We start from the raw sequence: 26,968 nt of genomic DNA, 5'->3' as shown, positions 1-26,968 counted from the left end.
CCTGAGATCACCTGACCTCCTAAATTTGCATACATGAAGGCTTGTTCTTTGTAAAGTTCTACAGGTTTTAGGCAAATGTCTGGTGCCATGTATCATACCATTACAGGTATCGGAAGAATACTTTCACCACCCTAAAAAAAATCCTGTGCTTCACCTCTTCAACCTCCTACCCCTTCCCTCCAAATCCCTAGCAACCACTGATGTGTTTACTATCACTATAGCTTTGCCTTTTCCAGTATGTCACATAAATGGAATCATATAGCACGTAGCCTTTTCAGGCAGGCTTCTTACATTAACAATACACATTTGCGATTCATTCATCTCTTTGCATGGCTTGGTAGCTCATTCCTCTTAGCTGAATAGTATTTCCCTTTCTGGAAGTACCACAGTTTGTTTATCCGTTCAGTTACCAAATAACATCTTGGTTGTTCCCAATTTCTGACAATTACGAATAAAGTTGCTACAAACATTCACGTGCAGGTGTCTGTGTGGACTTAAGTTGTCAAGTCACTTGGGTACATACCTAAGACAATGACTGTTGGATTGTAGGGTAAGACTATGTTTAGTTTTGTAAGAAACCACCAAACTGGGCTTCCCTAGTGGCACAGTGGTTAAGAATCCACCCACCAATGCAGGGGACATGGGTTCGAGCCCTGGTCTGGGAGGATCCCACATGCCGCGGAGCAACTAAGCCCACGAGCCACAACTACTGAGCCTGTGTGTCGCAACTGCTGAAGCCTGCGCGCCTAGAGCCCGTGCTCCGCAACAAGAGAAGCCACTGCAGTGAGAAGCCCGCACACCTCAACGAAGAGTGGCCCCCGCTCACCACAACTAGAGAAAGCCCACGCGCAGCAACGAAGACCCAATGCAGCCAAAAATAAATAAATTTATTTTTTAAAAAAAGAAACCACCAAGCTATCTCCCCAGGTGGCTGTACCATTTTGTATTCCCACCAGCAATGAGTGACAGTTCATATTGCTTCACATCCTTACCAGCATTTAGTGCTGAAGGTGTTCTGGATTTTGGCCATGTTATCTCATTTTTGTTTTAATTTGCATGTCTCTAACAAATAACGTGCAGCATCTTTTCATGCTTATTTGCCACCTGTATATCTTCTTTGGAGAGCTATCTGTTCAGATCCTTTGCCCATCTTTTAACTGACTTGTCCCTTTAGTGTTGAGTTTTCAGAGTTCTTTGTGTATTTTTGATGCAAGTCCTTTATTGGATGTCTTTTGCCAATACCCTCTCCCAGTCTGTAATTTGTCTTTTCACTCTTTCATAGAGCAGACGTTTTTAAATTTTAATAAAGTCTAACTGGTCTATTTTTTCTTTCATGTATCATGCTTTTGGTATTATATCTCATCGCCAAACAGCAGGTCACAAAGATTTTCTATGTTTTCTTCCAGAAGTTTTAGTTTTGTGTTTTACATTTAGATATATGATTCGTTTTCAGTTAATTTTTGTGTAAGGTCTGCGCCCAGGTTCATATCTGTGCATATGAATGTCCAACTGTTCCAGCACCACTTGTTGACAAGACTATATGTCCTCCATTGAATTGCCTGTGTTAAAGGCTAGTTGACTATGTTTGTGTAGACCTATTTCTGGGCTCTCTATTCTGTCCCACTGATCTATCTATATCTATCTATTCTTTTGCCAATCACAGGCAAGGATTTTAACTTCCAGAAAGAAAAGAGCCAGTGTCCAAATCCTCTGGCCAACTATTTTCTGGGTATCATTATCTTTGAAAGGAAAAATTAGGGGTGGGAAGGATGTGTGAGTGGAATCTAGGGGAAAAGTACTGTAACCATGTAACAGATCAGCACCCTCAAAGTATAGACACAGTAAGGTAAGACCAAAGATCTCTGTCAGGGAATACACAACAGTTAGGTACAAAACATCTTCTTACATGTTTTCTGATGGTCTCAGTCTCTTAATGGGGAGCCACCAGTTTTTAAATCATTTCATTTTAAAAGCAGCTGCTTTACTGTTAGCCAAGAATTCTATCCAAATTATGGCATTAGGATGCATGACATGTGTGCAACTCAGTTTTTCTGAGTTTCAGAAATGTTACTAGGATGCTGGGTAAAGCTGGTAAGAAATGTTAGCCAGATGTCTTTCTGAAGTAGAAAGATTTAAAGAGTGCTTAAAGGTGAAAAGCTATTTTTAATAGTATAAATACCTATAAATAAATGAATTATTTCTTAATATACCTTCAAGCTCTAAATTCCTTTCTGAAATAGTTACACTACAGACAGCAGCTATTTACTTAGAACTGTGCTGTCCAACGTGACAGCCACTAGTCACGTGTAGCTACTTAAAATCTCAGTTCCTCAGTCACACTACCCACATTTCAAACGCTCAATAGCCCCATGTGGCTAGTGGCTACCGTATCAGGCAACACACATACAGACATTCCCATCTCAGAGTTACAATAAACAGCAAGGCCATAGAATCTACAACCTAGGATCACCTACCATCCTCAACTTCAGTAAGGATGACCTACTTTGCAGGTGATCTAGAATGTCTTGTGATCCAAATATTACACATTGGATGGAAAACAACAAGGTCCTACTATAGAGCACAGGGAACTATATCCAATATCCTGTGATAAACCATAACGGAAAAGAATATGAAAAAGATTGTACATGTATGTATAACGGAATCACTTAGCTGTACAGCAGAAATTAACAACATTGTAGGTCAACTATACTTCAATAATACAGTAAAATAAAAACAGAATGTCTTTTGATCCAATTTACTTATCCTCTACTAACATTACTCCCGGGAGACCAGGCAGTTAAGTCACAGAATAATGACTGGCAGCAAGTAGGTACTCAAGTGTCTGCCAAACGGCAAGTCCTGAATTAATGTCCCAGCAGGGATGGTAGCAATTCTGGCAACAGACAAAATCAAGGAGCACGCTAACACAAAAAGGCCATTACATGACGTTACGGATTTTTTGGAAAAGATCTAAATAACAAGTAAGCTGGTAACTTGCCTGTAACGTGTATGTTCATACTACCAAGTCCATCATCAAGTCCAGCCTGTGGCCTGTCACCCACAGCAGTTGTAAAGGAAAAAACCCTCAGCTTCCCTCCTTCTGTGTAGGGAAAAACCCACCTCTTCCCTCCCATCTCTCCGCTCCCTGTGAGCCCCTTGACTTTTATACAGAACACTTCACAACACTTACTTCCGACTCTCCTGGTCACCCAGTGTGTGGGGCTTTTCCTCACACCAAGCCATTCTCTGCGACACCGGATGGATGGCCTACACTTGAACTCTATTCTGACACTGTCCACCTGGAGGCAGCATCCGACCCCATGGGTTAAGGGCCTCAGTCCCACACTGACCACCCCCTGCCACCATGCCTATACATTCTTCAGGTGCCAGTCACATGCCCAGGTTGCCACCTGTGCTTCTGAGCAACTGGCTATACATAGGAGGTTCCCACAACCTCCTCCTTGGGCTTCATTAACGTACCAAAACAGCTCAAAAAACTCAGGGAAACACTTTCTTACGTTTACCAGTTTATTAAAGGATATGATAGGCGGCTTCCCTGGTGGCGCAGTGGTTGAGAATCCACCTGCCAATGCAGGGGACATGGGTTCAAGCCCTGGTCCAGGAAGATCCCACATGCCGCGGAGCAACTAAGCCCGTGTGCCACAACTACTGAGCCTGTGCTCTAGAGCCCGTGAGCCACAACTACTGAGTCCGTGTGCCACAACTACTGAAGCCCGCGTGCCTAGAGCCCGTGCTCCGCAATGAGAAGCCACCACAACAAGAAGCCCGTGCACTGCAACAAACAGTAGCCCCTGCTCACCGCAACTAGAGAAAGCCCACGTGCAGCAGCGAAGACCCAATGCAGCCAAAAATAAATAAATAAAATAAACTTATATATAAAAAAAGGGATATGATAAAGGACACAGTTGAACAGCTAAATAGAAGAGACACGCAGGGCGAGGTACATGTGGGAAGGAGCCCAGAGCTTCTATGCCCTCTCCAGGTGTGCCAATCTCCTAGCACCTCGACGTGTTCACCAACCTGGAAGCTCTCCGAACCCCATACTTTTGGGATTTATGGAGGCTTCATCACACATTCATGATCGATTATTCACAAAAATGATTGATTATTCATTTTCAGTCCTCCTCCCTTCAATAGAATGGGGAGCAAAGCTGAAAACCTCAAGCTTCTAATCATGGCTTGGTCTTTCCAGTGACCAGCCCTCATCCAGGAGCCATCCAGGGACCCACGTAGTCTTGGCTCATTTGAACACAAAATACTCCTATCACCCAGGAAATTACAAGGGTTTCAGGAAACCTGTGTCAAGAATGGAGGTCAAAGACCAATACTAGAACAAGATATGCTCCTTGTGTTCTCATCACTTAGGAAATTACAAGGATTTTGGGAGCTGTGTACCAGGAACTGGGGGCAGAGACCAATATATACATTTTCTATTATCTCAGAGTAGTTATGGACTCTTTGAAGGTTATTATCAAGGCCAATATTAATGCAATTTATCAGGCCTATATAAACAATAAAAACAAGCACATTACTGAACAGATATTTCATTCTTTAAGCCAATATTAATACAATACTCTATATATTGTACTTAGGGGCCTATCTAGGATACAAAGATAGTGGCCTAAACGTTATTTGTTTTTGTTTTGCAAATGTTCCAAACAGTGGGTATCTCTACAAAGACCAGCTTTCAGTCCGTTCGTAGGGCTCTTGATGCTGTCTCTAGTTTCCTCATTTGAGTAATAGCGATTTTAAAAGGTTAAAATTTTGGGGAAAGGATCCGCATTTGTAAAACAGATGAATCGTTCTATTTAAAAAGGTATTGTCAGCAAGGAAAAAAGTCAAATGATTCAATTCAAATTCCCTATTCTTCCACCTGAAAATTATTAGTTTCATACTTTTATACAAAACAATACATAACAAAAATGTTCCTATTCTCTACAAAGATGAAGGCTCCTACCTTTATGGTTTTCTTTATCAAATCCTGAAATCTGTTAAAAGAAAATATTTTACCTTTATTCAACTATTCAGTTATTATTAACAAACCAAAGCAGGTTATAAAAACGAAACAATCCTACCAGTGATTTATAGAGACTGGATTCAGGGTTGATTTTAATGAGTTGTAATAGATCCTGCATAGTAAATACCTTAAAAAAAAAAAGTACACAGATTTTAACATCAATGTGTAAGTGATATATTCAGAAACATCCCAATTTAAGACTAAAAATCATGGTTCAGACTAAATAAGATTATAACTATGCTAATAATGTAACACGTAAGCTTTCTTATATTAAGTTACAATAAACGCTGCAGTCAAAAGGATAAAATTTTTCTCTTGATCACGTAATTAACCTCCAAATAATTCACAGCAAAAATGATGTGCCTAACAGAAATAACAGAAATGGTTAATGTCTTACAGATAAGAAACACTCAAACATCTGAGGCACCGATGAATATATGAGTGCATTCCAGGGTCTTTCAATTGCAATGACATTTTTAAATTACTATTGCTTCAAAATGTAAATAAACTAAGTTTGTACTATCTTTACAACTACAAAAAGTTTAAAACTATTTTACATATACATGTGGTCAAAGAGTTTGAGTATTCTTAGTAAACAATACATACTATAGAAATACATGCTGTGTCTACTCTGAGAACATTGATACCATCTACAATTACTTTCCATTAAAGAATATTCTGCACAGTATTTTTAAGTGTGGGAACTAGATAATCACTGCTATAACCATATAATTGACACATTATTCATTCTAGAAGCAAAATTGTGAAATGTAATTAGAAAGTTAGAAGGATCAACAAAGAATTCCTAATGCTGGTAAAATCTGATTGTTAATGAATAAATAAAGCATATTTAAATTTTAAGTTTTTCCAATAACATTGCTGTTCTCTTAAAACAGCTGAATACCACACTTCTGGACAATTATGGCCAAGATAAAGAGTAAAAACATAGGGACAACCCCAAGACTCAACCCTAATGTAAACTATGGACTTCAGGTGATAATGATGTGCCAATGTAGGTTCACTGAACGTAAAAATGTACAGAGTAAAAAATGTTTGGCTTCCCTGGTGGCACAGTGGTTGAGAGTCCGCCTGCCGATGCAGGGGACACGGGTTCGTGCCCCGGTCTGGGAAGATCCCACATGCCATGGAGCGGCTGGGCCCGTGAGCCACGGTCACTGAGCCTGCGCGTCCAGAGCCTGTGCTCCGCAACGGGAGAGGCCACAACAGTGAGAGGCCTGTGTACCGCAAAAAAAAAAAAAAAAAAAAAAAAAAAATGTTGAGAGCAGGGGAGGCCTGCACATGTGGGATTAGGGAGCAGATGGGCAATCTCCCTTTCTGTGCATTTTCGCTGTGAACCGAAACTGCTCTAAAAAATTACGTCTATTAAAAAAAATAGGGAAAGTTTGCTATATCTGCCTTTAAAATAACCAAGTGTGACTAGTATGTTCAGTGGTTGGTGGAAAGATAGTTACAATAATTAGGAAAGTGGTAAAAGGTGTTCTAATATTTAAGAACTCCACAGGTGTTCAAAAGTTACTTATCCCTCACTTCTCTTATGTCATCACAAAGACGACAAATATCTGAAGAGACTGTAGCATACTGAAGACGGCACACTGTAGATCCAGATTTACTGCCCTGCATTGCCACTTCCAAATCATGTGACCTTGAGCAAATCACCCCACCTCTCCAGACTCTGGATCCTCATCTGTAATACATGTACCACCTGCAGAGTGACCAGCAGTGCCAGCCTCACAACAGACATTCAACAAAAATGGCAGTTTTGTGTCCTCAGACTATATGGAGGGTCAGATCACTTCTAGCTCCAAAACATTACAATTTTATAAAGACAAATTAAGATACCAAGGAATTGGTAACAATGTCAGATTTCATACTCCTTGGTCACATTATAACAAATACATGATGTAATTTCAAAGATAAACAAGAAAGGGACCCAGCTAGCCAAGGAGCACCTAGCTATTATCTGAGGGAGAAGCTGTTAACAGAAAATTCAGAGACAGAAAAGCAAAGATGTTACCTTTTCTTTTGCCAAACCACTTTCGGGAAAGAAGACAGAAAGTGAACATTCATAGCCACATCTCTGTAAGTGATCTGCCACTAGAGAGTTGGAAGCTCCTATTAAGAGGGAGCTCCCTTCCACTGAGATGGACAGGGACTGCACTTCACCACTCAGTACAGGGTGCATCAGTTCGTGAATTAGCTGGTTTCGGAGTTGCGTCTAGATCAAATACAAAATGAAACAAGAGGGGAAAAAAATTTTCAGCAGGATTTTTTCCACTGGCGGGACACAGACTTGTCACATGAATTAGAATCCTTCCTTTAGTTTCCAGAATGGTTCTAAATCCATGGCCACAAGTTAGGAGCCTTCCCCTGGACACTCTGTCTTACCCTGTGAGACAAGCAGCCCAGTGGGTTCTAGAAAGAGTAGCTTGCTTTCACCAGCTTCCTAGTGAGCTGGTGGTGAGCTGGAACGTGGTGAGACTAACTTCACTTCCCTACGAGCCCAGTTCAGCAACTTTTCACTGGGGTACCAAATACAGGAGAAAACTCTGCTACTTCCTCACCTCTCTGCAAATTGTTGGAGGATACGAAAATAATACTGGGTTAAATATATTCAAGTATATTGATCAAAATAAAATTAGGTTCCCAAAAGGGAAATAGTATACACAAGAGAAAAATCAGTAAACCCAAAAAAGGCTTATTAAGATTCACTTTCACATGGACTACTTACAATTCTAGATGTTATGAAATATAATAATTTTCCCCTATTTTATAAATGAGGAATTTAGGCTCAAGGTGGCTAATTTTCTCAAAGTTATAATACCACTGCTATTATTCATTTTGGTTTTAAAAAAAAATCCCCTAATCAGACTGCTGGATATTTGTTCTAATTTATTTTACACATAATCTGAAACATACAATTGGGCAGAGCTTAAGAGTACACTGCCTAGATTCACGGGGTTCAGCAATAAATAACATCTAAGGAATTGTTATTAATAGAATACAAACAAGAAACAAATGAAGTTCTCGTTACATCTCTTTTTTCTATCCTTTAGCTAAAGAGAATATATTAGTTCTATATACAGTTCTATATTAGTAGTACAGAACAGAACTTATATATGTATCTAAAATCCTATAGTACTGGGCATACACCCAGAAAAAACCATAATTCAAAAAAGACACATGCACCCCAATGTTCACTGCAGCATTATTTACAATAGCCAGGTCATGGAAGCAACCTAATATGCCCATCAACAGATGAAAGGATAAAGAAGATGTGGCACATATATACAATGGAATATTACTCAGCCATAAAAAGGAACGAAACTGGGTCATCTGCAGAGACGTGGATGTATCTAGAGACTGTCATACAGAGTGAAGCGTCAGAAAGAGAAAAACAAATATCGTATATTAACGCATATATGTGGAACCTAGAAAAATGATACAGATGAACTGGTTTGCAGGGCAGAAATAGACACAGATGTAGAGAAAAAACATACGGACACCAAGGTGGGAAAGTGGCCAGGGGGTGGGGTGGTGGTGGGATGAACTGGGAGATTCGGATTGACAGGGATACACTCATATGTATAAAATAGATGACTAATAAGAACCTGCTGTATAAAAAACTAAGATTCAAAAATAAAAATAAAATCCTATAGTAAAAAACACATTTACACTAAACAGAATATATATGCTTCGCCTCATCTGATACAGTTAACTGAAAAGAGAAAACTAAAGCCTCCTCCACCAGTAAACTTTAGTGGTTTAATTAAATTTGTAACATAGTAATGAAGAAATATACTTAGATTCATCTTAATTAACAAAAGGATTTAGGGTGTCTTGCAAACAAGTACTGAAATGGCTAAGAACTAAATGAGGGATTTAAGCAGGGTAAAAGGAAGAGTAGCAAACAGTGGAATGACATTATGGATGAATTTCCATCTTGACACGCCCAAAAAGCATGCCATCTAGCACTTGCTGGAAGGAATCCAAAAACTGGCCAGGGGGCTTTCCAGCAGCCAGTGCCAAGAGGGAAATCTATTCAGAATTAAAGCTTGCAACGTCCCTAAGACAGAAATAAGGACAGAGCCCTCACCCCAAATTGTGCCTATGAAAAATTCTCCCCAAAAAACCACAGGGGAGTTCGGGTTTGAGCATGACACCTGTTTTCCTTGCTTGACCCTGCAATAAACCTTTCTCTGCTCAAAAAAAAAAAAAAGAAAGAAAGAAAGAAAAAAAAAGAAAGAAGGCCAATTATTGTGGGGGAAGTAGGAGAGACAAGACTTAGGGACCCGGAACCCTCAGCACATCTCTCAGCAATTGACAGAGTAGACTCAAAATAAGGAAAAAGATTTTTCATAAACTTCGTTTACCAGATACCCATATGACTCTGTACTTAATCATAAATACAAATTGTTTCCAAACACCCGAAGAGAAAGTGAATTAGGCCACTGAAAACTTCAACTGTAAAAATTAGAACTCACTCAGGTCATTAAACTGAGAAAGTAAATTAGTTCAGACTGAGAAAGTAAAAATCTCCCCTGCCAAAATCCCCCCCTGCCATTGATCACGCTAGAATAACAAACGGAATGGCCAGCTGCAAACAAGAAACAGTATTTCTCCTTAGGATAGGCTGCAGCTGGAAAGTGAACAAGGCTAGCATAATCCTGATACCAAAGCCTAACAAGGATAGCTCCAAATGGATAATGATAGGTCATTATCAACTGGACTACAGACATGAAGTAAAACCCTACCAAACCAAACCCAAAGGACAGTAAGAGAACAAACACCATGCCCAGAGGCAAGAACCATTCCGCCTAAGAAAGTGGACTAATGCGTGATGTACTACAACTAATTTCAGGTGGGTTAAGGAATTAACTGTTAAAAAAAAACAGCCTTTTTAAAAACTTAGAAAAAGTGAATATTCACTGTCAGTGGAAAATGACTGAGAATAATCAGCACAAAAAAAGTAAACAATAGACTTGACCACATAAAAATGTAACTTCAGTATTTTTAGAGCCAAATTAAAATTGAAGACAGATAGTATTGTCACAAAAATGGAAAAAAAGATTAAGTTTCCATTAAAAGGACTCGTATCAATAAGAAAACACTAGCACCCTAGGGAAAAAAAAAACGGGCAGGGGAACATGAAGCACCAATCCATGGAAAACATACAAATGGCCAGAAAATATATGCAACCTCACTGATAAAAGAAAGAATGTTAAAATAGAGTTTCTCAGCCTTAGATTGGTTTAAAACATGTCATGATCATACTACTGGAGAGAGACATGCATTCTCAAACTGCTAGTGGAATACAAACTGAAGGTGACCCTCGAACCTCCGGGGGTTAGGAGCCCCCTCCATATCCCCAGTTTTGCATCAGCAGATTCAACCAACCACGGACAGTGTAGTACTGTACTAGGTATTTATTGAAAAAAGTCCACAAATAAGTGGACCTGAGCAGTTCAAACCCGTGTTGTTCAAGGGTCAGTTGTATTACAACCTTTCTAAAACAAGACGTGTACACCAAGAACCTTACAAATGTTCACACCCTTTGATTCATTAATACCACTTCATCTATCCTAGGCAAAAAGTGAGAGATGCAATTGAAGGAACGTGTAAACCTGGGTATAACCTAAATGTTCAATAACAGGGGAATGCTGCATAAATTACCCATATGTCCAAAGATCCAAAGATGAACCTGGTGCCAATGAAAATGAGGATTTCAAGACACATTTAAGGACACAGGAAAATGCTCACCACATAAAAGAGGATACACAAGTACACACAACATTATGCCAATTAGTACTTGTATTAGAGATGACTTCTCTTGTATGCTTTTCTATATTTCAGATGAGTCTTAAGTATTTTTCGGATGAGTCTGAAGTATTTTTAAGTTACAAAAACAATGGAGGAGACAAGAAAAAAAGTCCTTAATTTCCCATTTTAAGTGTAAAATGGTCTTTTGAAATGTATACAGTAATGAAAACACATTTCAGCTAATCCTACTCCTTGCTGTTAATTCATACATGAAAGTGTACTAAGAAATATTTACTGCTCAAGTATTTATACATTTCAATATATTTTAAAGAAGAAATTCCTCATTCCCCCAACTTTTCTACAGTAAGCAGTCCCTTAATGTTTTCTATATGGTGACAATATCCCCTGTTCAAATATGAGTACTACAAAACCACTTACTAACCCACTTACTAACCTTACTAAAATGTGTTTGTTTTACGATTTAACAGTTACACAGGAACAGAGCAGTGTAATTCACCAATACAATCTGTGTATCATGCTATTTTTAAAACCCAAGACATGGATGTCTTTACATGTGGACTACCTGTTACAGGTTACCCTTGTAAAATTTATGTAAGAGATATGCCTAAAAGTGATACCTTCAGTGAGTCCAGTATACCCCGATCCTTAAACGTCTGGTACAGCTTTTTGCGCAGTTCATCTTGACTCAACACGTCAGATTTGGGGAGCATGGTGGACTAGAAGATAAAACGGTTAACGGGTTAACTGGCGGGCAGAAGGGACGTGAATTTCTGAAGACGGATCGGTGGCCTCCAAGGAAGCCAAAGGCGGTTTAAGGGAAACAAAGGATTCACTTCCGCCCGCCCCGAGGAGGGGGCAGATGTATCTACCTGAGGTATCAGGTATCAGCTTCCTCCCGAGTCCTCCCCACTGTGCCCGGAGTTGGACCCCGAAACCGGGGTGCAAGCCCAGGCCTAAGGGAATCCCTGGCCGGAGAGCCCTGCCGCTGTTCCAGAAAAACGGGAGGAACAAGCAGAACTCCGAACTAAGAACTCAAGCAGAGACACGCACTTCCTTCCTCCGCGGTTCTGACAGGTGGGCGTGGTTGTGGCCCACGCGGGACTCTCACTGGCGCCCGGAAGGCTGAAACCGGAGACAGAAGGCCAGAGAAGGCGCGGCACTAGCCGGAGTCCGAACCGCTCAGACCTGCGTCCACCCCTCCCCGAGTCCCTCCGAGCCCAGCGGCCCTAGTCTGGAGCATTACAGCGCAAGCCCGGAACTGCGCCGCCGCGCTGCGGCTGGAAGCTCCGCCCACTAACGCGAGAGCGCAACGGCAGAGTCTCGTGAGGGCTGCTCGAGGAGTCCCTACGGAAGCTGCGGAACGCGGGTCTCGGCCGCGGGAACTGACTGGGCGTTTCCGTTCCCGGCGTCTCGCCGCAGGTAGGGAATGGAGCGAGAGGGCGACTGGCGCTCCGGGACTCTGGGGGATGTCCCCGGCCCCACGGGATGCGAGTGTTGGCCCTGTCTCTCCCCTCTGCCCCGGGGCCGGCTGAGCTCTTCACAACCCACCGGGCCAGTCCACAGCGCGATTCAACCTGCAAACGTCCACCTGCTCGGGGGCTTTGCTTCTTGTACCTTTCACTGGGTCATTCAGCTCACCCCGGGTTTTTTAACCGCGGCATTATTGCCGTTTGGAGCCGGAAAATGCTCCGTTGTGGGGCTGTCCTGTGTACTGCAGGATGTTGAGCAAGCATCCCTGGTTTCTACCCAATAGATGCCAGTAGCACCTGCTCTCCCCTGCCCCCGGTTCTGAGAACCGTGAATGTCTCCGGACACTGCCATGTGTCCTCTGGGAGGCAAAGTTACCCGTGGTTGAAAACTAGTGAGCTAAACTTTGAGTACCCATCGTTGTACGTGCTGTGAAGATAGGTGAGCCGGGTCCCCCATATACTTAAATCTAATTAGAAAGGAAAGGAACCAGTCTCTCGAGAAGCAATAATGAAAACATTACAGCCAGAGAATTGACTAAGAGCTAAGATGCATTGTAGACCGGGTAAAGATTTTAGAAAAAGTGGTTGGAGATGGACATGAGTGGGCACATCTCTGAAAAGTTAATTAAAAAAATCAGGACCCTTTCAAGAGCAGTGAGGCATCTGGCCTGGCTCCAGAGTCCCATGCTGTGGGTATAAGGTATCTAGGCCCCATGAGGACAAAATTGGGCCACTGATGGTTTTGTGAACAGCACTGATGAGTACAATGGATTTTCACCCCTGGCGGTGAAAGACTTAGAGAATTTAAGAGGCATCAAGAGTGACAGGGCTTCCATAAGAGGTAGAGAGCGTGTAGGTTGGTGTTGGGAAATACTTGGAGAAGGAGGAATTTGGGTGGGCTTTGAAAGACGGGTGAGGTTTACACATGGAATCAGGGAGAGTATTCCAGGCATGGAGAGAGAAATAAATCTGGAGTGGACACGATCAGTTGGGGAGAAAAAAAGTATACCAGTCCACTGTAGCCAAGGTAGAGCAATGAGGATGAGAAAAGCTCTACAGAGCAACATGGGACTACATTTTTGATACTGGTACTTGATCCCTGTAGATGAGAAACATTAAGGCTTTTGAGCAAATAGTGAGATGATGAAAAATGTCCTAAGACGATGTTAATATGTTGCAAGTACTGTTAAATAGAAACATCTGTGCCTGAAGACCCTCTTACCCCCAACCTTTGGCGCCCAAATTGAATAGATTTAGATTAAATGTCCAAAAGCCAGCATAACCTCACTTATGGTGAGGTAGAGGAATTGCTTTTAATATTAATAGGAAAAATACCCTATTAGAGAACTATCAACAGTATTCATCCTGCTTATTGCAGTGCCACACTAGGTTAGTCTTCCAGCTCCAGGTCTGTGGAACAAGTGAAGCCACTGCTGTTGGGAGCATAGGGAAGTTTTCCAGAAGTTTCTCTATAGAGGCTGTAAAGAGGTTTGCTGTAAAAATGGGTGGTTTTGGAACTGGCATCCATGAGTTGTCTCGGAGGGGCCTTCTAAGTTCATTGGGTTCATCCTCCCACTCTGGCACTACTAGTGGTCTTCCAGCCTCCCCTTATCACACTTCTAGTGATCGGGGTGGGGGGGTGGTGTGTCACTTCACAAGGCAGTCTGATAGTTCTTTAATTATTACAAAGTTCTCAATTACATTGACCCAAATGTCTTTCCATGTAACCTCAAAGGAGCAGCCCTAGGCTTGGCCTCTGGAACAGTTTGGAATAAGTCTGTCTAGTTCAGAGCTAGCAAATACTTGGCGCTCCCATAGGCACTGCCCTCTCCCAAACCCGTAGCAGATGCAGGTAACTGATCACAGCAGTCTTTCCCCCGGACCACCGTTAGTCTCAGAATCTTTCTCAGCACCAGTTCCTGGCCTTCACTGCTAGTTGATTAGAATGGGCTCATGGGAAAAAACCCATTTGCCATCCCTAGTCAAATCCCTTCCCATTAGACAGCATCGTATTTAAAGACTGCACCATAGCCCACTGCCCCCGCAAAAAACGTCTCCCCACCGCCCCCGGTTTAAACATCCTCAGTTCCTTCAGTAGCTTTTGTCTTGTTTCCAGAGCATTCCCTAGCCTAGATGCCTCCCTCCTCCCAGCACACACAGTTCAGAGTTAATGATTTTAAAATGTGATTCCCAGAACTGAGCATGTCCCCCAGAGATGGTATTATTAGTGATGAGGACATCATCTTCTCTTAATGCAGCCTAGAATTGCATTCGCTTTTTCAGCCACTGTATCAGATTGCCACCTCCGATTTAGCTGGCAATAAATGAAAACCGGTTCTCATAGATGAGCTAACTGCTCTTATACTAGGTTTCCCACATCCTATTGTCGTGCGGTTGATTTAAGCCCAAGTACAGGACTTTATTTCAAATCCTTTTAGATTCCATCCTGTTCATGTCACCTATTTCTCCTAGCCGTGGAGATCTTTGGAATCCTAACTTTAGCCTTCTAATAAATTAGGTGCCCTTAGCTTGTTATCTTTGGGTGTGGTAAACTGGCTTCATCTCAGTTACTGATGCAAACCTTGGGCTGGACTAGGTTAAGGTCAACCTCAAAGGCTCCCTAGAGACCCCATGCTGTCGACTGACGTGGAGCACTTTGACATTCCAGTCAGCCCTGCACCGTCCCTCCTTCAGCAGAGAACGAGCACTTCCCGGGCCCCGGCACTGCTGCGGCTCTGGGGGTACCACAGGCTGTCATCCAGGCTACAGGTCTCTTAGGTAGAGACTACAGGACTTCAGAAAGTGACTCACCGTCTCCGTAACCCACTCTTTTTGTCTAGGGATTCACATTAAATGACTTAGTTTGTCATAAAAGCCCCCAGCATGGTGTCTGACTGACGACAGGCATTTAATACCTATTTCTGTTGGTGTTTTAATCTCTTTGGAAGTACTCAGACCGGGAGGCAAGCCTCTTTGTTTCTCAGAGTTGGAATGACAGTTACTGGCTCTTTTCTGTTCCTGTGATTTCTCAAACGTCACTGACCAGTAGTTACACCGTCAGCTGTCAACCCAACTGTTTCTTTAACATACGTCTTGGGGTTCACAGCCTGCCTAACCTAACTGCTTCCACACTTGCCGTGTGAAAATCATTCTTTGAGAAAACCCAAGTTCAGCACACCTGTGTCCCGTGTTATTTATGTACCAGGTGCCTCAACTAATTGACCTTTCTCCCTTGCTTTTCCCTGTGGTAGCCTGAAAGCCTTCCACACATTTCAGCTTGTTTTGGGCTTTTGCCCTTCTGATGCTAGCCTCACAGGTTTCTAGTCCCATTTTTATGTTCATTACTAGTTAGTGCCCTCCTTCTTACATCCTGTACACGGTCTTTTCAGTGAAATCCAGAGCTCCTTGTGCATTTTAGTTACCTCTCTCAAAAGCAGCTCAAGACACTCTAGCCACCACAGACAGCTGTTTTCACCACAAATGGGAGTCCTGGCTCCCCTCCCTTCAGCCAACAAGTCCTGCCCTTATAAGGGAGGATTTCTTCATTGGTACTTTAACAACTATGGCAACTTCTCACAAACGTGCTGTTCATCAACCCAGACACAGCATTCATCAGTCAGGCCCCTGAGGCCCCGAGGGCCTCGACACTGGAACTTTCAGAAGCTTCTCGTCCTTGAGGAGAGTTAATCCCCACAACGCCTCTCTTTCCTGCATTCCCTCTCCTATATTCCAGCACCGTCCCTCGCGCCCCACACACACACTGCCCAAACGACGGCCCCCTCCTCACAGGTCCTTTCGGCAAGGGGGGCGGAAGGGCTGTTAGCTGTAGGGGATACTTGCTGGGAAAACCCAGCCTCAGCCGCTGTTCTCTTCCATACTCTCATCCCCCTACTGTTCCCAGGGGCTTCACCTCGATGCACCATGGCCCGCCCTCCCCCCGCTTGCCACAGGGCTCTGAAACCCGCGTCCCATGGAAAATAAACTCACTTTGTCCCCAGTCTCTATAGAATGCACCTTCTACCTTTATTGCTGACACTTACGGGAGTATTTCCTTTTTTCTTATACCTGCAGGTTTTTTCAGCTTTGACGTGTTAGTTTCCTACTGTGCCCATAACACATTACCACAGATTTACTGGCTTAAAACGACACAAGTTTACCATCTTACAGTTCTGTAGCATACACGTCCAACATGGGTCTCACTGGGCTGAAATCCCCTCTGGAGGCTCTCGGGAAGAATCTGTTTCTTGGGCTTCCCTGGTGGCGCAGTGGTTGAGAGTCTGCCTGCCTGTGCAGGGGACGTGGGTTCGTGCCCCGGTCCGGGAGGATCCCATATGCCGCAGAGCGGCTTGGCCTGTCAGCCATGACCGCTGAGGCTGCGCATCCGGAGCCTGTGCTCCGCAACAGGAGACGCCACAACAGTGAGGCCCGCGTACCGCAAAAAAAAAAAAAGAAAAAAAAAAGAATCTGTTTCTTTGTCCTTTCCAGCTTCTAGAGGCTGCCCGCATTCGTCAGCGCATGACGCCCTCCTCTATCTTCAAAGCCAGCAATGTTGTAGCTCCGCGGCGATCCTTCCACAGCCACGCTTCCCCCTGACTTTCCTCGGGGGCGGCCCTCTTCCACTTTTAAAGGCCCTTGTAATTACATTGGGCCCACCTGAGTAGCCCAGGATTCTCGCCCTATCTGAAGATCAGCTGATGAGCAGCCTTAGTTCCATCTGCAGCCTTAATGCCCTTTGCCATGTATTGAATACGCTAACATTCACAGGTTTCCGACATTAGGATGTGGACATCTTGGTGGGGCTCGGGGGAGCTATTCTGGCTACCACCACACGTTCAAAACTGACCTGTTCATTTCCATCCCTCTTCCCTCTCTTTCTTATTTCTGTTCTCAGTGAATAGGTTCATCATCTTGATATTCTGCTTGATCACCTCAGCCAGACATTTTGGAAACATGCTAGATTCTTCCCACAGCTCCCCAGTTTAATCCATCGCCAAGCTCTGTGTGACTGCCTCCATAACCTCAAGCCCTTGGAGACACTTGAAGGGCCCCTATTTTAGGTGATGGAAAAATTGAGCAGGTGTAGATCATCTCCATCCTCGCGGAAAGTTCCCTTATCAGACAGCACGGAATTCTAGAGCGTGTCTCACCTCTGCTCACTACCTAGGCAGAGAAGCCCCAAGTATTAAATGACTGGACATTCCCTTCCTGAGACAAAACGGTTATGTTCTCCTGTGGCTTCCTTTTCTTCCACTACACCTTTCAGCTTTTCCTTGTCAGAATGGAATCGAGAGCTGCATACCTTCTTCAGCTGTGTGTGAAATCACACGATTGGCAGCTCTGGTTCTGCGTAGCTGAGCAGTTTGTGATCGACGGTTTATGCGGTATTTCCTGCAGTTGCCTTTCTGTTTATCCTCACACTGTTCTTAGGATGTGCTTGTCTCCCAGACCCAGGTCTCCGTATAGGGTTGAGTGGGTTTGGGGGAAGGCGGGGAGGAGGGTAATCTTCCTTATACATATATTGTCTCTTGCTGCTTCTAAATGTGTGTAGGGGGAGAAGCATCTTCCTTACAGTATTTTTTTTCCCCTGCTGCTGCTTAAATGTTTGTGCTGAAGAAAGTAAGCCCTTCCCTTGGCAAACTCCAGCTATGAAACGTATTCCGGCAAAAATGAATGATGTCATTGTTTACTTGGTTAAAATTTCAGGCTCCCATCCCTCTTCCCCTCACTTGTGCTGGAGAATTACTGCCAATTCTCCTAGTTTTGTAGAGTTTTTGTATCGTTCCTGCCCGTCTTTGTTGTCCAGTTTTACTGTTTGGGTCTTTTTCTCATCTTTCCCCTTTTTCTGTAAAGGGCCAGATGGTCTCTGTGGCGACCACCCCATGCTGCCATTGTAGGGCAAGAGCAGCCTTAGACGGTAGTAAGAGGACGGACCAGGCCAGATAGGGCCTGCAGGCCGTAGTGTGCCAACCGCTGCCCCAAATAACCTTTTAAATCTGACTCACTTCATCATGCCACAGGTCTCCTATCTTCCTTTTCTTCCAGTCACGGCCTTCCAATTCCAGAGTGAAAGGGGCCAGCTGTGCCGTGATTTCCTCTACAAAATGTTGTACTCATCAGGAAATACATTTCCGAAGTCTTCGGATGTCGTCTCATGGAAGTCCCAGTGAGGCTCGACGGGCCCTGGGTTCGGACACACCTTACTGTACGCTCCCAGTGAAGCAGATCCCCGCCCCATGAGGGGGCCTTCCTAGGCCCCACGTCTCCACGTGCCTGCGCTCATGTCGCTAGAGCTAGACGTGAACCTAGCTTGGTCTGATTCCAAAAATCTCGTATGAAAAATGCATACATAAATGCATCCGCCCATCTGTCCGTCCATCCATCCAGATTTCGATTGTGCTAAATGCCCCAGAATCACCGATTTCTCCCCCACCCCCTACTTTCTCTGTTTTATTCCTGTAGCAAACCTATTAATCCTCGTTCCAAGACCTCTTAATGACTCAGAATGTCTTCCTTTTGGATTATGACTTCTTCCATCTCTTCTAGAGTACAAAACTGTTTCTTCCTCTCTCATAAATGGTGTTTGAAGAGGCATATAACAGGATCTTTTATGTGTGGAGTTACATTCATAGCATAGACCTTTCAGGTAGGAATACAAGTACCACACAGTCTGTAGCTGACCACTCTAGGAGCTCTCCTTTCTGTAAAGGACACGCGCTAGAGTGGTTCTTAGCTTCTTTGGAAGCATCCTTCCTGAAAATTTCTAAGTTATTTCCTCATCAGCACCCAGTTGTTAGTGCCAATGCTGACTGATCTAGTCCAAGTTTAAGCCAGCTTACCCTAAATGTTCCACACTTTCAGATCATGAGAATGTTGTTCTTAGGATTTCATATTAGAGGTCTTCCAGTTTCCCTATGAAAATGTAGCAGTGGATTCTCCAGGACATATCACAGATAAAGAATTTGTATCATCCAAAAGCCATGTATCTACGGTGGCATACTGGAAAGCATGCCGAGCTTAGGGGCCACCTCCTCTGCAATTCAGGTTTAAGTTAAAAAAAAAAAAATGGAGTTCGTCACTTCCTGGTTTTTGGTTTTCAGTATTGAGTACTAAAAATATGTGTTATTTCCATTTAACTAGGAGCTATATATTGAAGACAATGTCTGGAAGCTTCTACTTTGTCATTGTTGGTCACCATGATAATCCAGTTTTTGAAATGGAGTTTTTGCCAGCTGGAAAAGCAGAATCCAAAGTGCGTATGGAACCTTAAAAAATTCCATAACAATTGTCCTGTTGTTGTAACGATAATGGTGTGATGTGATTTTAGAACTGCAAGAGATCTGGACAGATGAGGTAACTACAAACCCAGCACAAATGAGGCTTGCTCTGCAGTCCCACAGGTTGATAGAAGCCAGCCAGGAGCATCCTCTGAATTGTTTGTTCGTGCTCTAATTCAGCACACACTTGGCACGCACTAGCAGATGCCCTGGGTCTCCTCTCCCTGGTCATCAGTTCCCTCTTTCACCTCCTGTGAAGGTGGCTCCTTGAGCACATAGAAACATAGCTCACCTGCAGTGGGAAATGCCAGGGAAGTCCCTTCTGTCCCCGTGAATCACCTTTTTCAGCAGGACATACGTGCTAGATCTACTACCCCGGGAGGGTTAAAAGAGACCCCGACTTACACGTCCTTCTACTGCCCCTGAGACGGCGGCCTTTTTCCGTGACCCCAACGTGGCACCCACTGGCCGCGTGGTGCCCTCGTGCTCTCCTCTCCCGTGACGCCACCCAACCTTCTTGCTGTCAAGAGTGGTTCCCGAAAAACAAGCTTCAGGAACATGTTGCCACTGAGAGTAAACAGAGCCATAGAGTCTTGGGATGAGCATAGCTGGTGCCTTCCATCTCCCTGTACAAGTGCACATTCCAAATAAATTGCCGACAGGTTATGCTATGTTTCTCCCAACCTCCAAAAATAGGCTTGAAAGTCCCTTAAGACAGGAACTGATTTTGAAATTAGTAGTGACTTGTAATGTCCAGTGCAAGACGCTTTTCAACTATTCAGATCTTGCCACTAAGATATGATAGAAATCCAAGGTATTATCCTAGCCCGTGTTGCTACATTATTTTCCCACATTCACATGAGCACATTGCTCGTTAAAACTTGGATGTGAGGCGTCCCTGCAGCAGTAGTTGCTTTGTGTGGTATACGGCTACTGGCAGTTTCTCTCACTCCAGCGGCCTCGTGGTAGGCAAAACAGTGCGTGTAAAACTAGCATCACGTGACTTGATCTTTCTCCTGCTACCGCTTACCTTCGTAAACCATTTCTACAGTTTTCTTCTAATGTCTCAAGATTGATCATCAGTGTAAAGGAAGACACTACTGTGAGCCAGACAAAACACATCCATTTCCCTGAGGATTAAATTAGCTTTGTCACGGTGCCGTGAGTGAAGTATAAACATGCTTTACCTACGCGAGGGATTCCAGGGCAACATGGCCGCCCAGTCACGGGAACAGCCTCCTCAGCAAGGAAGTTATGTTCGTTTCCCAGGGCCGGTGTCACAGAGTACCAGAAACCGTGTGCCTTAGAACAGAAACGTCTTGTCTCACAGTTGGGGAGGCCTGAGTCTGAGATCAAGCTGTCAGCAGGGCCATGCCCGTCCAGAGGCGCTAGGGAAGGTCTGTTCCAGGCCTTTCTCCCAGCTTCTGGCAGTTCTCGGCTTGTGGCAGGAGAACTGCAGTCCTCACATGCCAGTCTCCCTAGGTGTGCGACTGTCTCCAGATTCCCCCCTTTTATAAATACATCAGTCATTGTATTAGGGACCCATTCAACCGTAGCATGACCTCATGGTAACTAATTACATCTGCAATGACCCTCTTTGCAAATACGGCCACATTCTAAGGTACCGAGGGTTAGGACTGCAACATAGGGATTGGGGGAGGGGGGACAAATTCAACCTGTAACAGAGGTGTTCTTTGAAAAATGCATTTTGAAAGTAAGAATTCCACAGGAGTGAGACTGCATTCCAGGTTATGAATTCCTTCTGCACATTTTGCTGGGACAGACCCTCCTTCTTCAGTTAGGCCTTTACAGTCCATGAAAAGGACACCCGCGGCTTCGACAGGACCACCTGGCACTGTCGGCACAAGGGACTGTACGCAGCTGGGGCTCAGCCTGGCCGCCTGCCACTCCCAGGTGCCCTGCCATGTGAGCTCCCTGTACCTCAAGATGGCCTGTGCCAGGCTGTCTCCACTGCTCACCGGGTGTCACCGCACACGAAGCCCCGCCTCCTACCCCCAGCCCCACCCGAGGCCTGTACTCACCACCTGTTTAGCTCCAGCCTACCTTGTTTTTCTCCTGTCTTCCTCCTCTAAAAAGATGCGAGCTTCTTGAAAGCAGGATCTGAGCTGAGGGGAGGGGAGGAATGGGGAGGGGGAGAAAAACAAACAAAAAAGCAGGATCTACTTTTTTCTTTTAATGTAGTATATCCTTTTTTCACATGCTTAAATGGTTACAGAACTTGGTAACTTGCTTCTTGCAAAATTTTAAAAATATAGTTTCTTGGACACATTTCATTTACTAATTGGCTGTTTCTATTTATTGAGTTTTTGATACCAGATTAGAAAATAGAAAATAATGTGAAAGCACTGAAGACCTCTGTCTCATGACAATAATCGAAGTAAAAGCAGAAAGCTTCCCCCCGCACCCCAGAAAGCTGTGTCTAGCGTTTGCAGAGTGAAGTCTGGCTGTCTTGGCGCTGTAAGGAAATGTTAATCTGGTGCTGCTCGCTGCCACCTAGGACGATCACCGCCATCTGAACCAGTTCATAGCTCACGCGGCTCTCGACCTCGTAGATGAGAACATGTGGCTGTCAAACAACATGTACTTGAAGACGGTGGACAAGTTCAACGAGTGGTTTGTTTCAGCATTCGTCACTGCGGGTCATATCCTTACCTGTTTAATAAAGAGCTCTAACAAAGGGTTGGGGTAACAGACTAGACCAACATGGGACCTAGATGCCAGGTTCTGAGTCTGTGGACTGCAAAATATTAGGTAAACATGGCCACTTACAGGGCTTTTATTTTTTTAGGGGGAAAAAACACCTTTTGTTTAACATAATTTTAAAACCAAGTCTCATATATAAAGTTAAGGTTTATCTGAACCATATCAATGGTGATTTTATTTTGTAGTTATTTTCTAACTTAAAAGGATTATGTTCTCTTCAAGATAAAACTAACCTAACTTTGAACCCAGTTTACGGATTCACCTTTTCCATCGCAAAATACACTACATGTGACTCATTTGAAGAATATTGTGACTGATCGCTTTTCAGTTTTCATTTCTAAAGATTATACCTTAATTATTTCACATATGAGATTTATTATGCTGCATGACATCAGGCAAGAAGACGGGATAAAGAACTTCTTTACTGATGTCTATGATTTATACATAAAGGTATGATATGTTCTGTACCTTGTAAAATCTGGTTATAAAAGAGATTCCAACTTTGGCAGGACACTGGCCTGTTGAGGCAGCCCCCTTAGACCGCACAGCTCTCCTCTCAGCAGAGCTCTCCTTCCAGCAGGACCGTTCCGGCAGCTCCTTCACCAGGCAGGTCTCTACCACCAGCTTAACACGTATGCAGGACAACTCGTAGTTATTTTTAAATCAGTTTCATTCTCCCCCTTTTGGTGCATATAGTTGATTTTATGAGGGAACCCTAAAGCGAGAGACAGAAGCAGTCTGTATAAGGGAAGTTGCTTCATAATTTTAATGTAAAATGTTTTCCATCTACTTAACAAGTAAGTTACAGTGCAATGAATGTAGATCATAAACAGGAAGTGATTCATGTATTATCAAAGTCACTCAAGGAGAAAGGGGCCACACGCGTTTCTTGATACTCATTTGGAAAAAATGAAATAGTAATAAGATATGAGTGGTTAAACTGCAGTGCTGACAGTATATTCTTAATAATTTAAACATTCTCTAATTGGACAAGGTTTTTTGCATCTCAGCACAGTTAACAATCAATATTCCTAGTCAGAAGTAGCAAATAAGAATATTTAGCCATCTTATCAAGATGGACATCAAGTGATTAAGGTGTAAAAGTTGGTAACTCCTTTCCTCATTTGTGATTCCATCCAGTACTAATTTTCCCTCACACATATGATATACTCATTACATTATCTGAGAAACTGATCACTTACCTTGTGTTAAAGGAGAGTATTAAAAACCTGATTGTTAAAAACTACCGCACAAGAGTAACTTTTAAAAGCAGTGTGGTATAACTTTTCCTCCACTCTGAGCATATCAGATTTTTAGTGTGTTTTATATAGCCAAAGGGCCTACCGGATGAATCCACATCTTGATAATGAACGTTGAATCTAGTTGTATTTCACACACACGGTGGATCCCGGGAGTTGGTTTTGCTCACACAGGCAGTACTTACCATACGTGCCACCATGGGTTTTGCCACAGGTACTTCCCTTAAACACCAAGACAGAAATTTCCTTAAGGGGCTGTTAATATTTAACAGTGGAACATCTTCATTAAAACTTAAAAATGTGGTCTTCAGACTTTTGCTTTGAATGTCTTTAATGACTTAATTTAAAACTTTAAAAGATTTTCCTTTTAGAGACTTAATGATGTCAGCCTTTTCACCTTAATACTTTCTTCTCTTCTAGTTTGCAATGAATCCATTTTATGAACCCAATTCTCCTATTCGATCAAGTGCATTTGACAGAAAAGTTCAGTTTCTTGGGAAGAAACACCTTTTAAGCTGAATGCAAAAAATTCAGAAGTAAACAGTGTCACTACAATGGGGTGTACTCAGGAATGTGTACATTGTAAGTAACTTGATTAAACAGCATGGAAAAATTTTAGTTGTAGTCTCAATTTATCTAAACCTAATGAAATTGCTTTTATATTTAAAAATAGCATATTCAGTTTCTTATGATTATCAACAGATTGTTATTTGCTTGTGAACAGTGTTATTTATGAAGAGCTCTTCATCAGTAAGCTTGAAGTATTTTTATTTTAAAAATTGAGAATAAGCTTTTGACTTTCCTCATTCAGATAGCTTGATCTTGTTGTAACAATCCTGAACCGAATGTCATGGTCAAGATTTGGTAGAGGCAGATTTAAACCCAAAAGCTTCTGCAGTAGGGAATGAAGTTGATAGCACATACATGGGTTCATCTGTACATCTAGAGATGTTATGAAAAGGTATAGGTAGTATACACAGAAGTAGTATATGTACACTAAGAAGCCAAGAAGCCAGAGCAGACAGCTTTGCAGTGCCAAGTGCCACAGGTCTGCCCCTGTCGGAGACTGGGAACAGTGATCCTGCTGTAATCCTTGAATCCTGGATCCATGTTTGTCAAGTGGGAGGCTCGGACCAAAGTGACAGGTTATGTTCTTATGTTTCCTTTCCCTCAGACAGTAAACTAAAGATTAAGTGAACCCGTTGATAGCTGTACTAGTAAACAGTTGTAAAGCAGTTTTAGAATTGTAAACAAAGAAAAGCTTGCATCACATTTAACACTTGCGCTCTTGGCCATCTTGGTCACTTAGGCTGTATACCGGAGGGGGCAGGAGTGGCCTCTCTTTTGTACTGTAAGAGCGTGGGATCTTACAGTAAACCAGTAAATGTCCATTGAAAAGCAAGTAATATAACCGCGTTATTTTCTGTGCTAATGGTGAGCACCTGAAGAATTTTGTTCCATTCTGAATAACCTGAGCAAGTAATGCAAAGTTTGGTCCTGTATCTTTGTGTGAAGTTGCTAGCATAATTTTTTACCATATTTATTTGATTTCCTAAATAAAGATGTTTGTCCAAGATTGTGGAAGTTTAATATCCATTTTTTTTATTCTTTTTTTTTTGGCCACCCTGCACGGCTTGCAGGATCTTAGTTCCCTGACCAGGGATCAAACATGGGCCCGGGCAGTGAAAACGCCGAGCCCTAACCACTGGACCGCCAGGGGAGTCCCAATATTGAATTTTTTAAGTGCTACTCATCCCACCACTACTACTACCATTTTAGTCCTGTTTCCCCTAATGAAAGTCTGCATATTATCATATATTGCAACTCATTTTACAGGATTCAAATCGCCTCAAACTTAGGTGCCGGAGCAGAAAAGAGATACTCAGCTAGAAATCCAGGAGTGATGTCCGCCATGCTAATTGGAGAGACCCACACATGTACTTACTGTATACAGTTTGCTCTGCCCTCAATGAGCATGTAGTGCAGAGGGTGGCAATGCTCCAGTGAGGAGCAGCAGCGTGATGCTTCAGCAGGAGGCTGTAGCATGGAGATGGTTTGGATCCCAGCTCAGCCACACAACAGCAGTGCCCTGCAAACAGCCTTGGCACCAGGCTTGTGATGGTGAGATGGGAACGAATAACACAGGCCCCATGGGAGTAGATCAGTGTAGTTAAGTGTCAGATTTCACGTATGACTGCCTCTGAAGGAGCATGAAGGCAGATTCAGTGATGAGTGTAGGAGTGGGTAGGACCTCAAAGGAGGGCCATGCTGGGAAAGCCTGTGGGCACACGGATAGGACAGCTCAAAGGATGGAACCAGGGCTGGTACAAGGGGAAAAACAGGCGCTGACCATTAAAAAAGCAAAAGAAGAGCTTCCCTGGTGGCGCAGTGGTTGAGAGTCCGCCTGCCGATGCAGGGGACACGGGTTCGTGCCCCGGTCCGGGAAGATCCCACATGCCGCGGAGCAGCTGGGCCCGTGAGCCATGGCCACTGGGCCTGCGCGTCCGGAGCCTGTGCTCCGCAACGGGAGAGGTCCCAACAGTGGGAGGCCCGCGTACCGCAAAAAACAAAACAAAACAAAAAAAACGGCAAAAGAGCCGGCAAAACTCGTATCTGGTAGTAGATGACCATCACTTAAAGCTCTGGAACACAAGACCAACTGGGGGACATCAGTAGCACCCAGGGCATCAGGCTCCACTGAGCACACACAAGTCAGCATTAAACCTGTAATCTACGTTAGCACTCCCGAAGTGATCCAAATAGAATGCACAAATCGGGTTTGGTCCTCTTCCACTGCCTAGGATGCTTCGGTGGTGCCCACGTTCTCCACGTATGTAGAGACCTTTGGTCTCTCCTCCACCCTGCTACACCTGTGTCCTTTCACTATTTATGGTCAGGACAGCACTTCCTGGTTGACAGTCCACGGTGGTAACTTCTCAGAATCCACTGACTACACAGATCCTCTTTTCTACCTAACGCTTCCTTGCCCCACAAGCCGCTGGCACTGTGGATGGAACTGGCGTCACAGGGTCATGCTATTGAAGTGAAAGCTTACACAAGGTTTTATAGAAATGTAAAACGCCAGGTTTTAACATGAGGACCATCTAGGATGTTTTAACTTCAACTAGGGAGTTTTCCCCAAGGGGAAGAAGGTGACAAAAGCAGTAATTCACTGAGGAACGTGCACTTTTCCATCTTCCACGTGGCACATTGTAATTGCTACATCGACTAGCAAGTGTACATCTGTCCATCCTCCCAAGTTCAGTAGTTTGCCTTTTTCTTAACCCTGAACTCTGTCTCCAAGGCTTTACATGCGCAGACAGCACGAAAGCACCTGTCATCACGGCGGCAGCCGCCGGCCCCTAACACTGGGGCCCGGCCCTGAACGGGACAGCACGCTCCGCA

General features: G+C 43.6%; 2 protein-coding genes across 12 annotated transcripts in view; one reads left to right on the top strand and one right to left on the bottom strand.

Annotated features, from left to right (window-relative positions):
- The window catches only part of OFD1 (OFD1 centriole and centriolar satellite protein), a 91,937-nt gene extending 79,863 nt beyond the window's left edge, over window positions 1-12,074 (bottom strand). For 8 of the 11 annotated variants that reach the window (XR_004348146.1, XR_004348147.1, XR_004348148.1 and 5 more), the window contains exons 1-5: window positions 11,707-12,074; window positions 11,455-11,553; window positions 7,074-7,274; window positions 5,097-5,165; window positions 4,979-5,009 (exon numbers count right to left, since the gene is read on the bottom strand). Coding sequence is in view for 5 of the 11 variants with exons in the window: in XM_032620744.1 (XP_032476635.1) it covers window positions 4,979-5,009; window positions 5,097-5,165; window positions 7,074-7,274; window positions 11,455-11,547 (394 nt within the window). In the remaining 6 variants the exon portion in view is untranslated. The remainder of the gene's footprint in view (window positions 1-4,978; window positions 5,010-5,096; window positions 5,166-7,073; window positions 7,275-11,454; window positions 11,554-11,706) is intronic. The other 3 variants (XM_032620746.1, XM_032620743.1, XM_032620742.1) reach the window with 3 other exon arrangements.
- A 38-nt stretch (window positions 12,075-12,112) lies between these two features.
- TRAPPC2 (trafficking protein particle complex 2) lies at window positions 12,113-25,139 on the top strand. The gene is made up of 5 exons (XM_032620761.1): window positions 12,113-12,256; window positions 19,444-19,555; window positions 22,099-22,243; window positions 22,669-22,754; window positions 23,984-25,139. Exons 2-5 carry the CDS (start codon window positions 19,463-19,465, stop codon window positions 24,080-24,082), a joined length of 423 nt encoding a protein of 140 aa, XP_032476652.1. The 5' UTR covers window positions 12,113-12,256; window positions 19,444-19,462; the 3' UTR covers window positions 24,083-25,139.
- The last annotated feature ends 1,829 nt before the right edge of the window (window positions 25,140-26,968 follow it).

The sequence above is a fragment of the Phocoena sinus genome, chromosome X (assembly GCF_008692025.1).
Source record: "Phocoena sinus isolate mPhoSin1 chromosome X, mPhoSin1.pri, whole genome shotgun sequence".
Taxonomy (NCBI): Eukaryota; Metazoa; Chordata; class Mammalia; order Artiodactyla; family Phocoenidae; genus Phocoena; species Phocoena sinus.
Note: the sequence above shows the minus strand (reverse complement) of the source record. Positions and strands in the feature narration are given on the sequence as shown.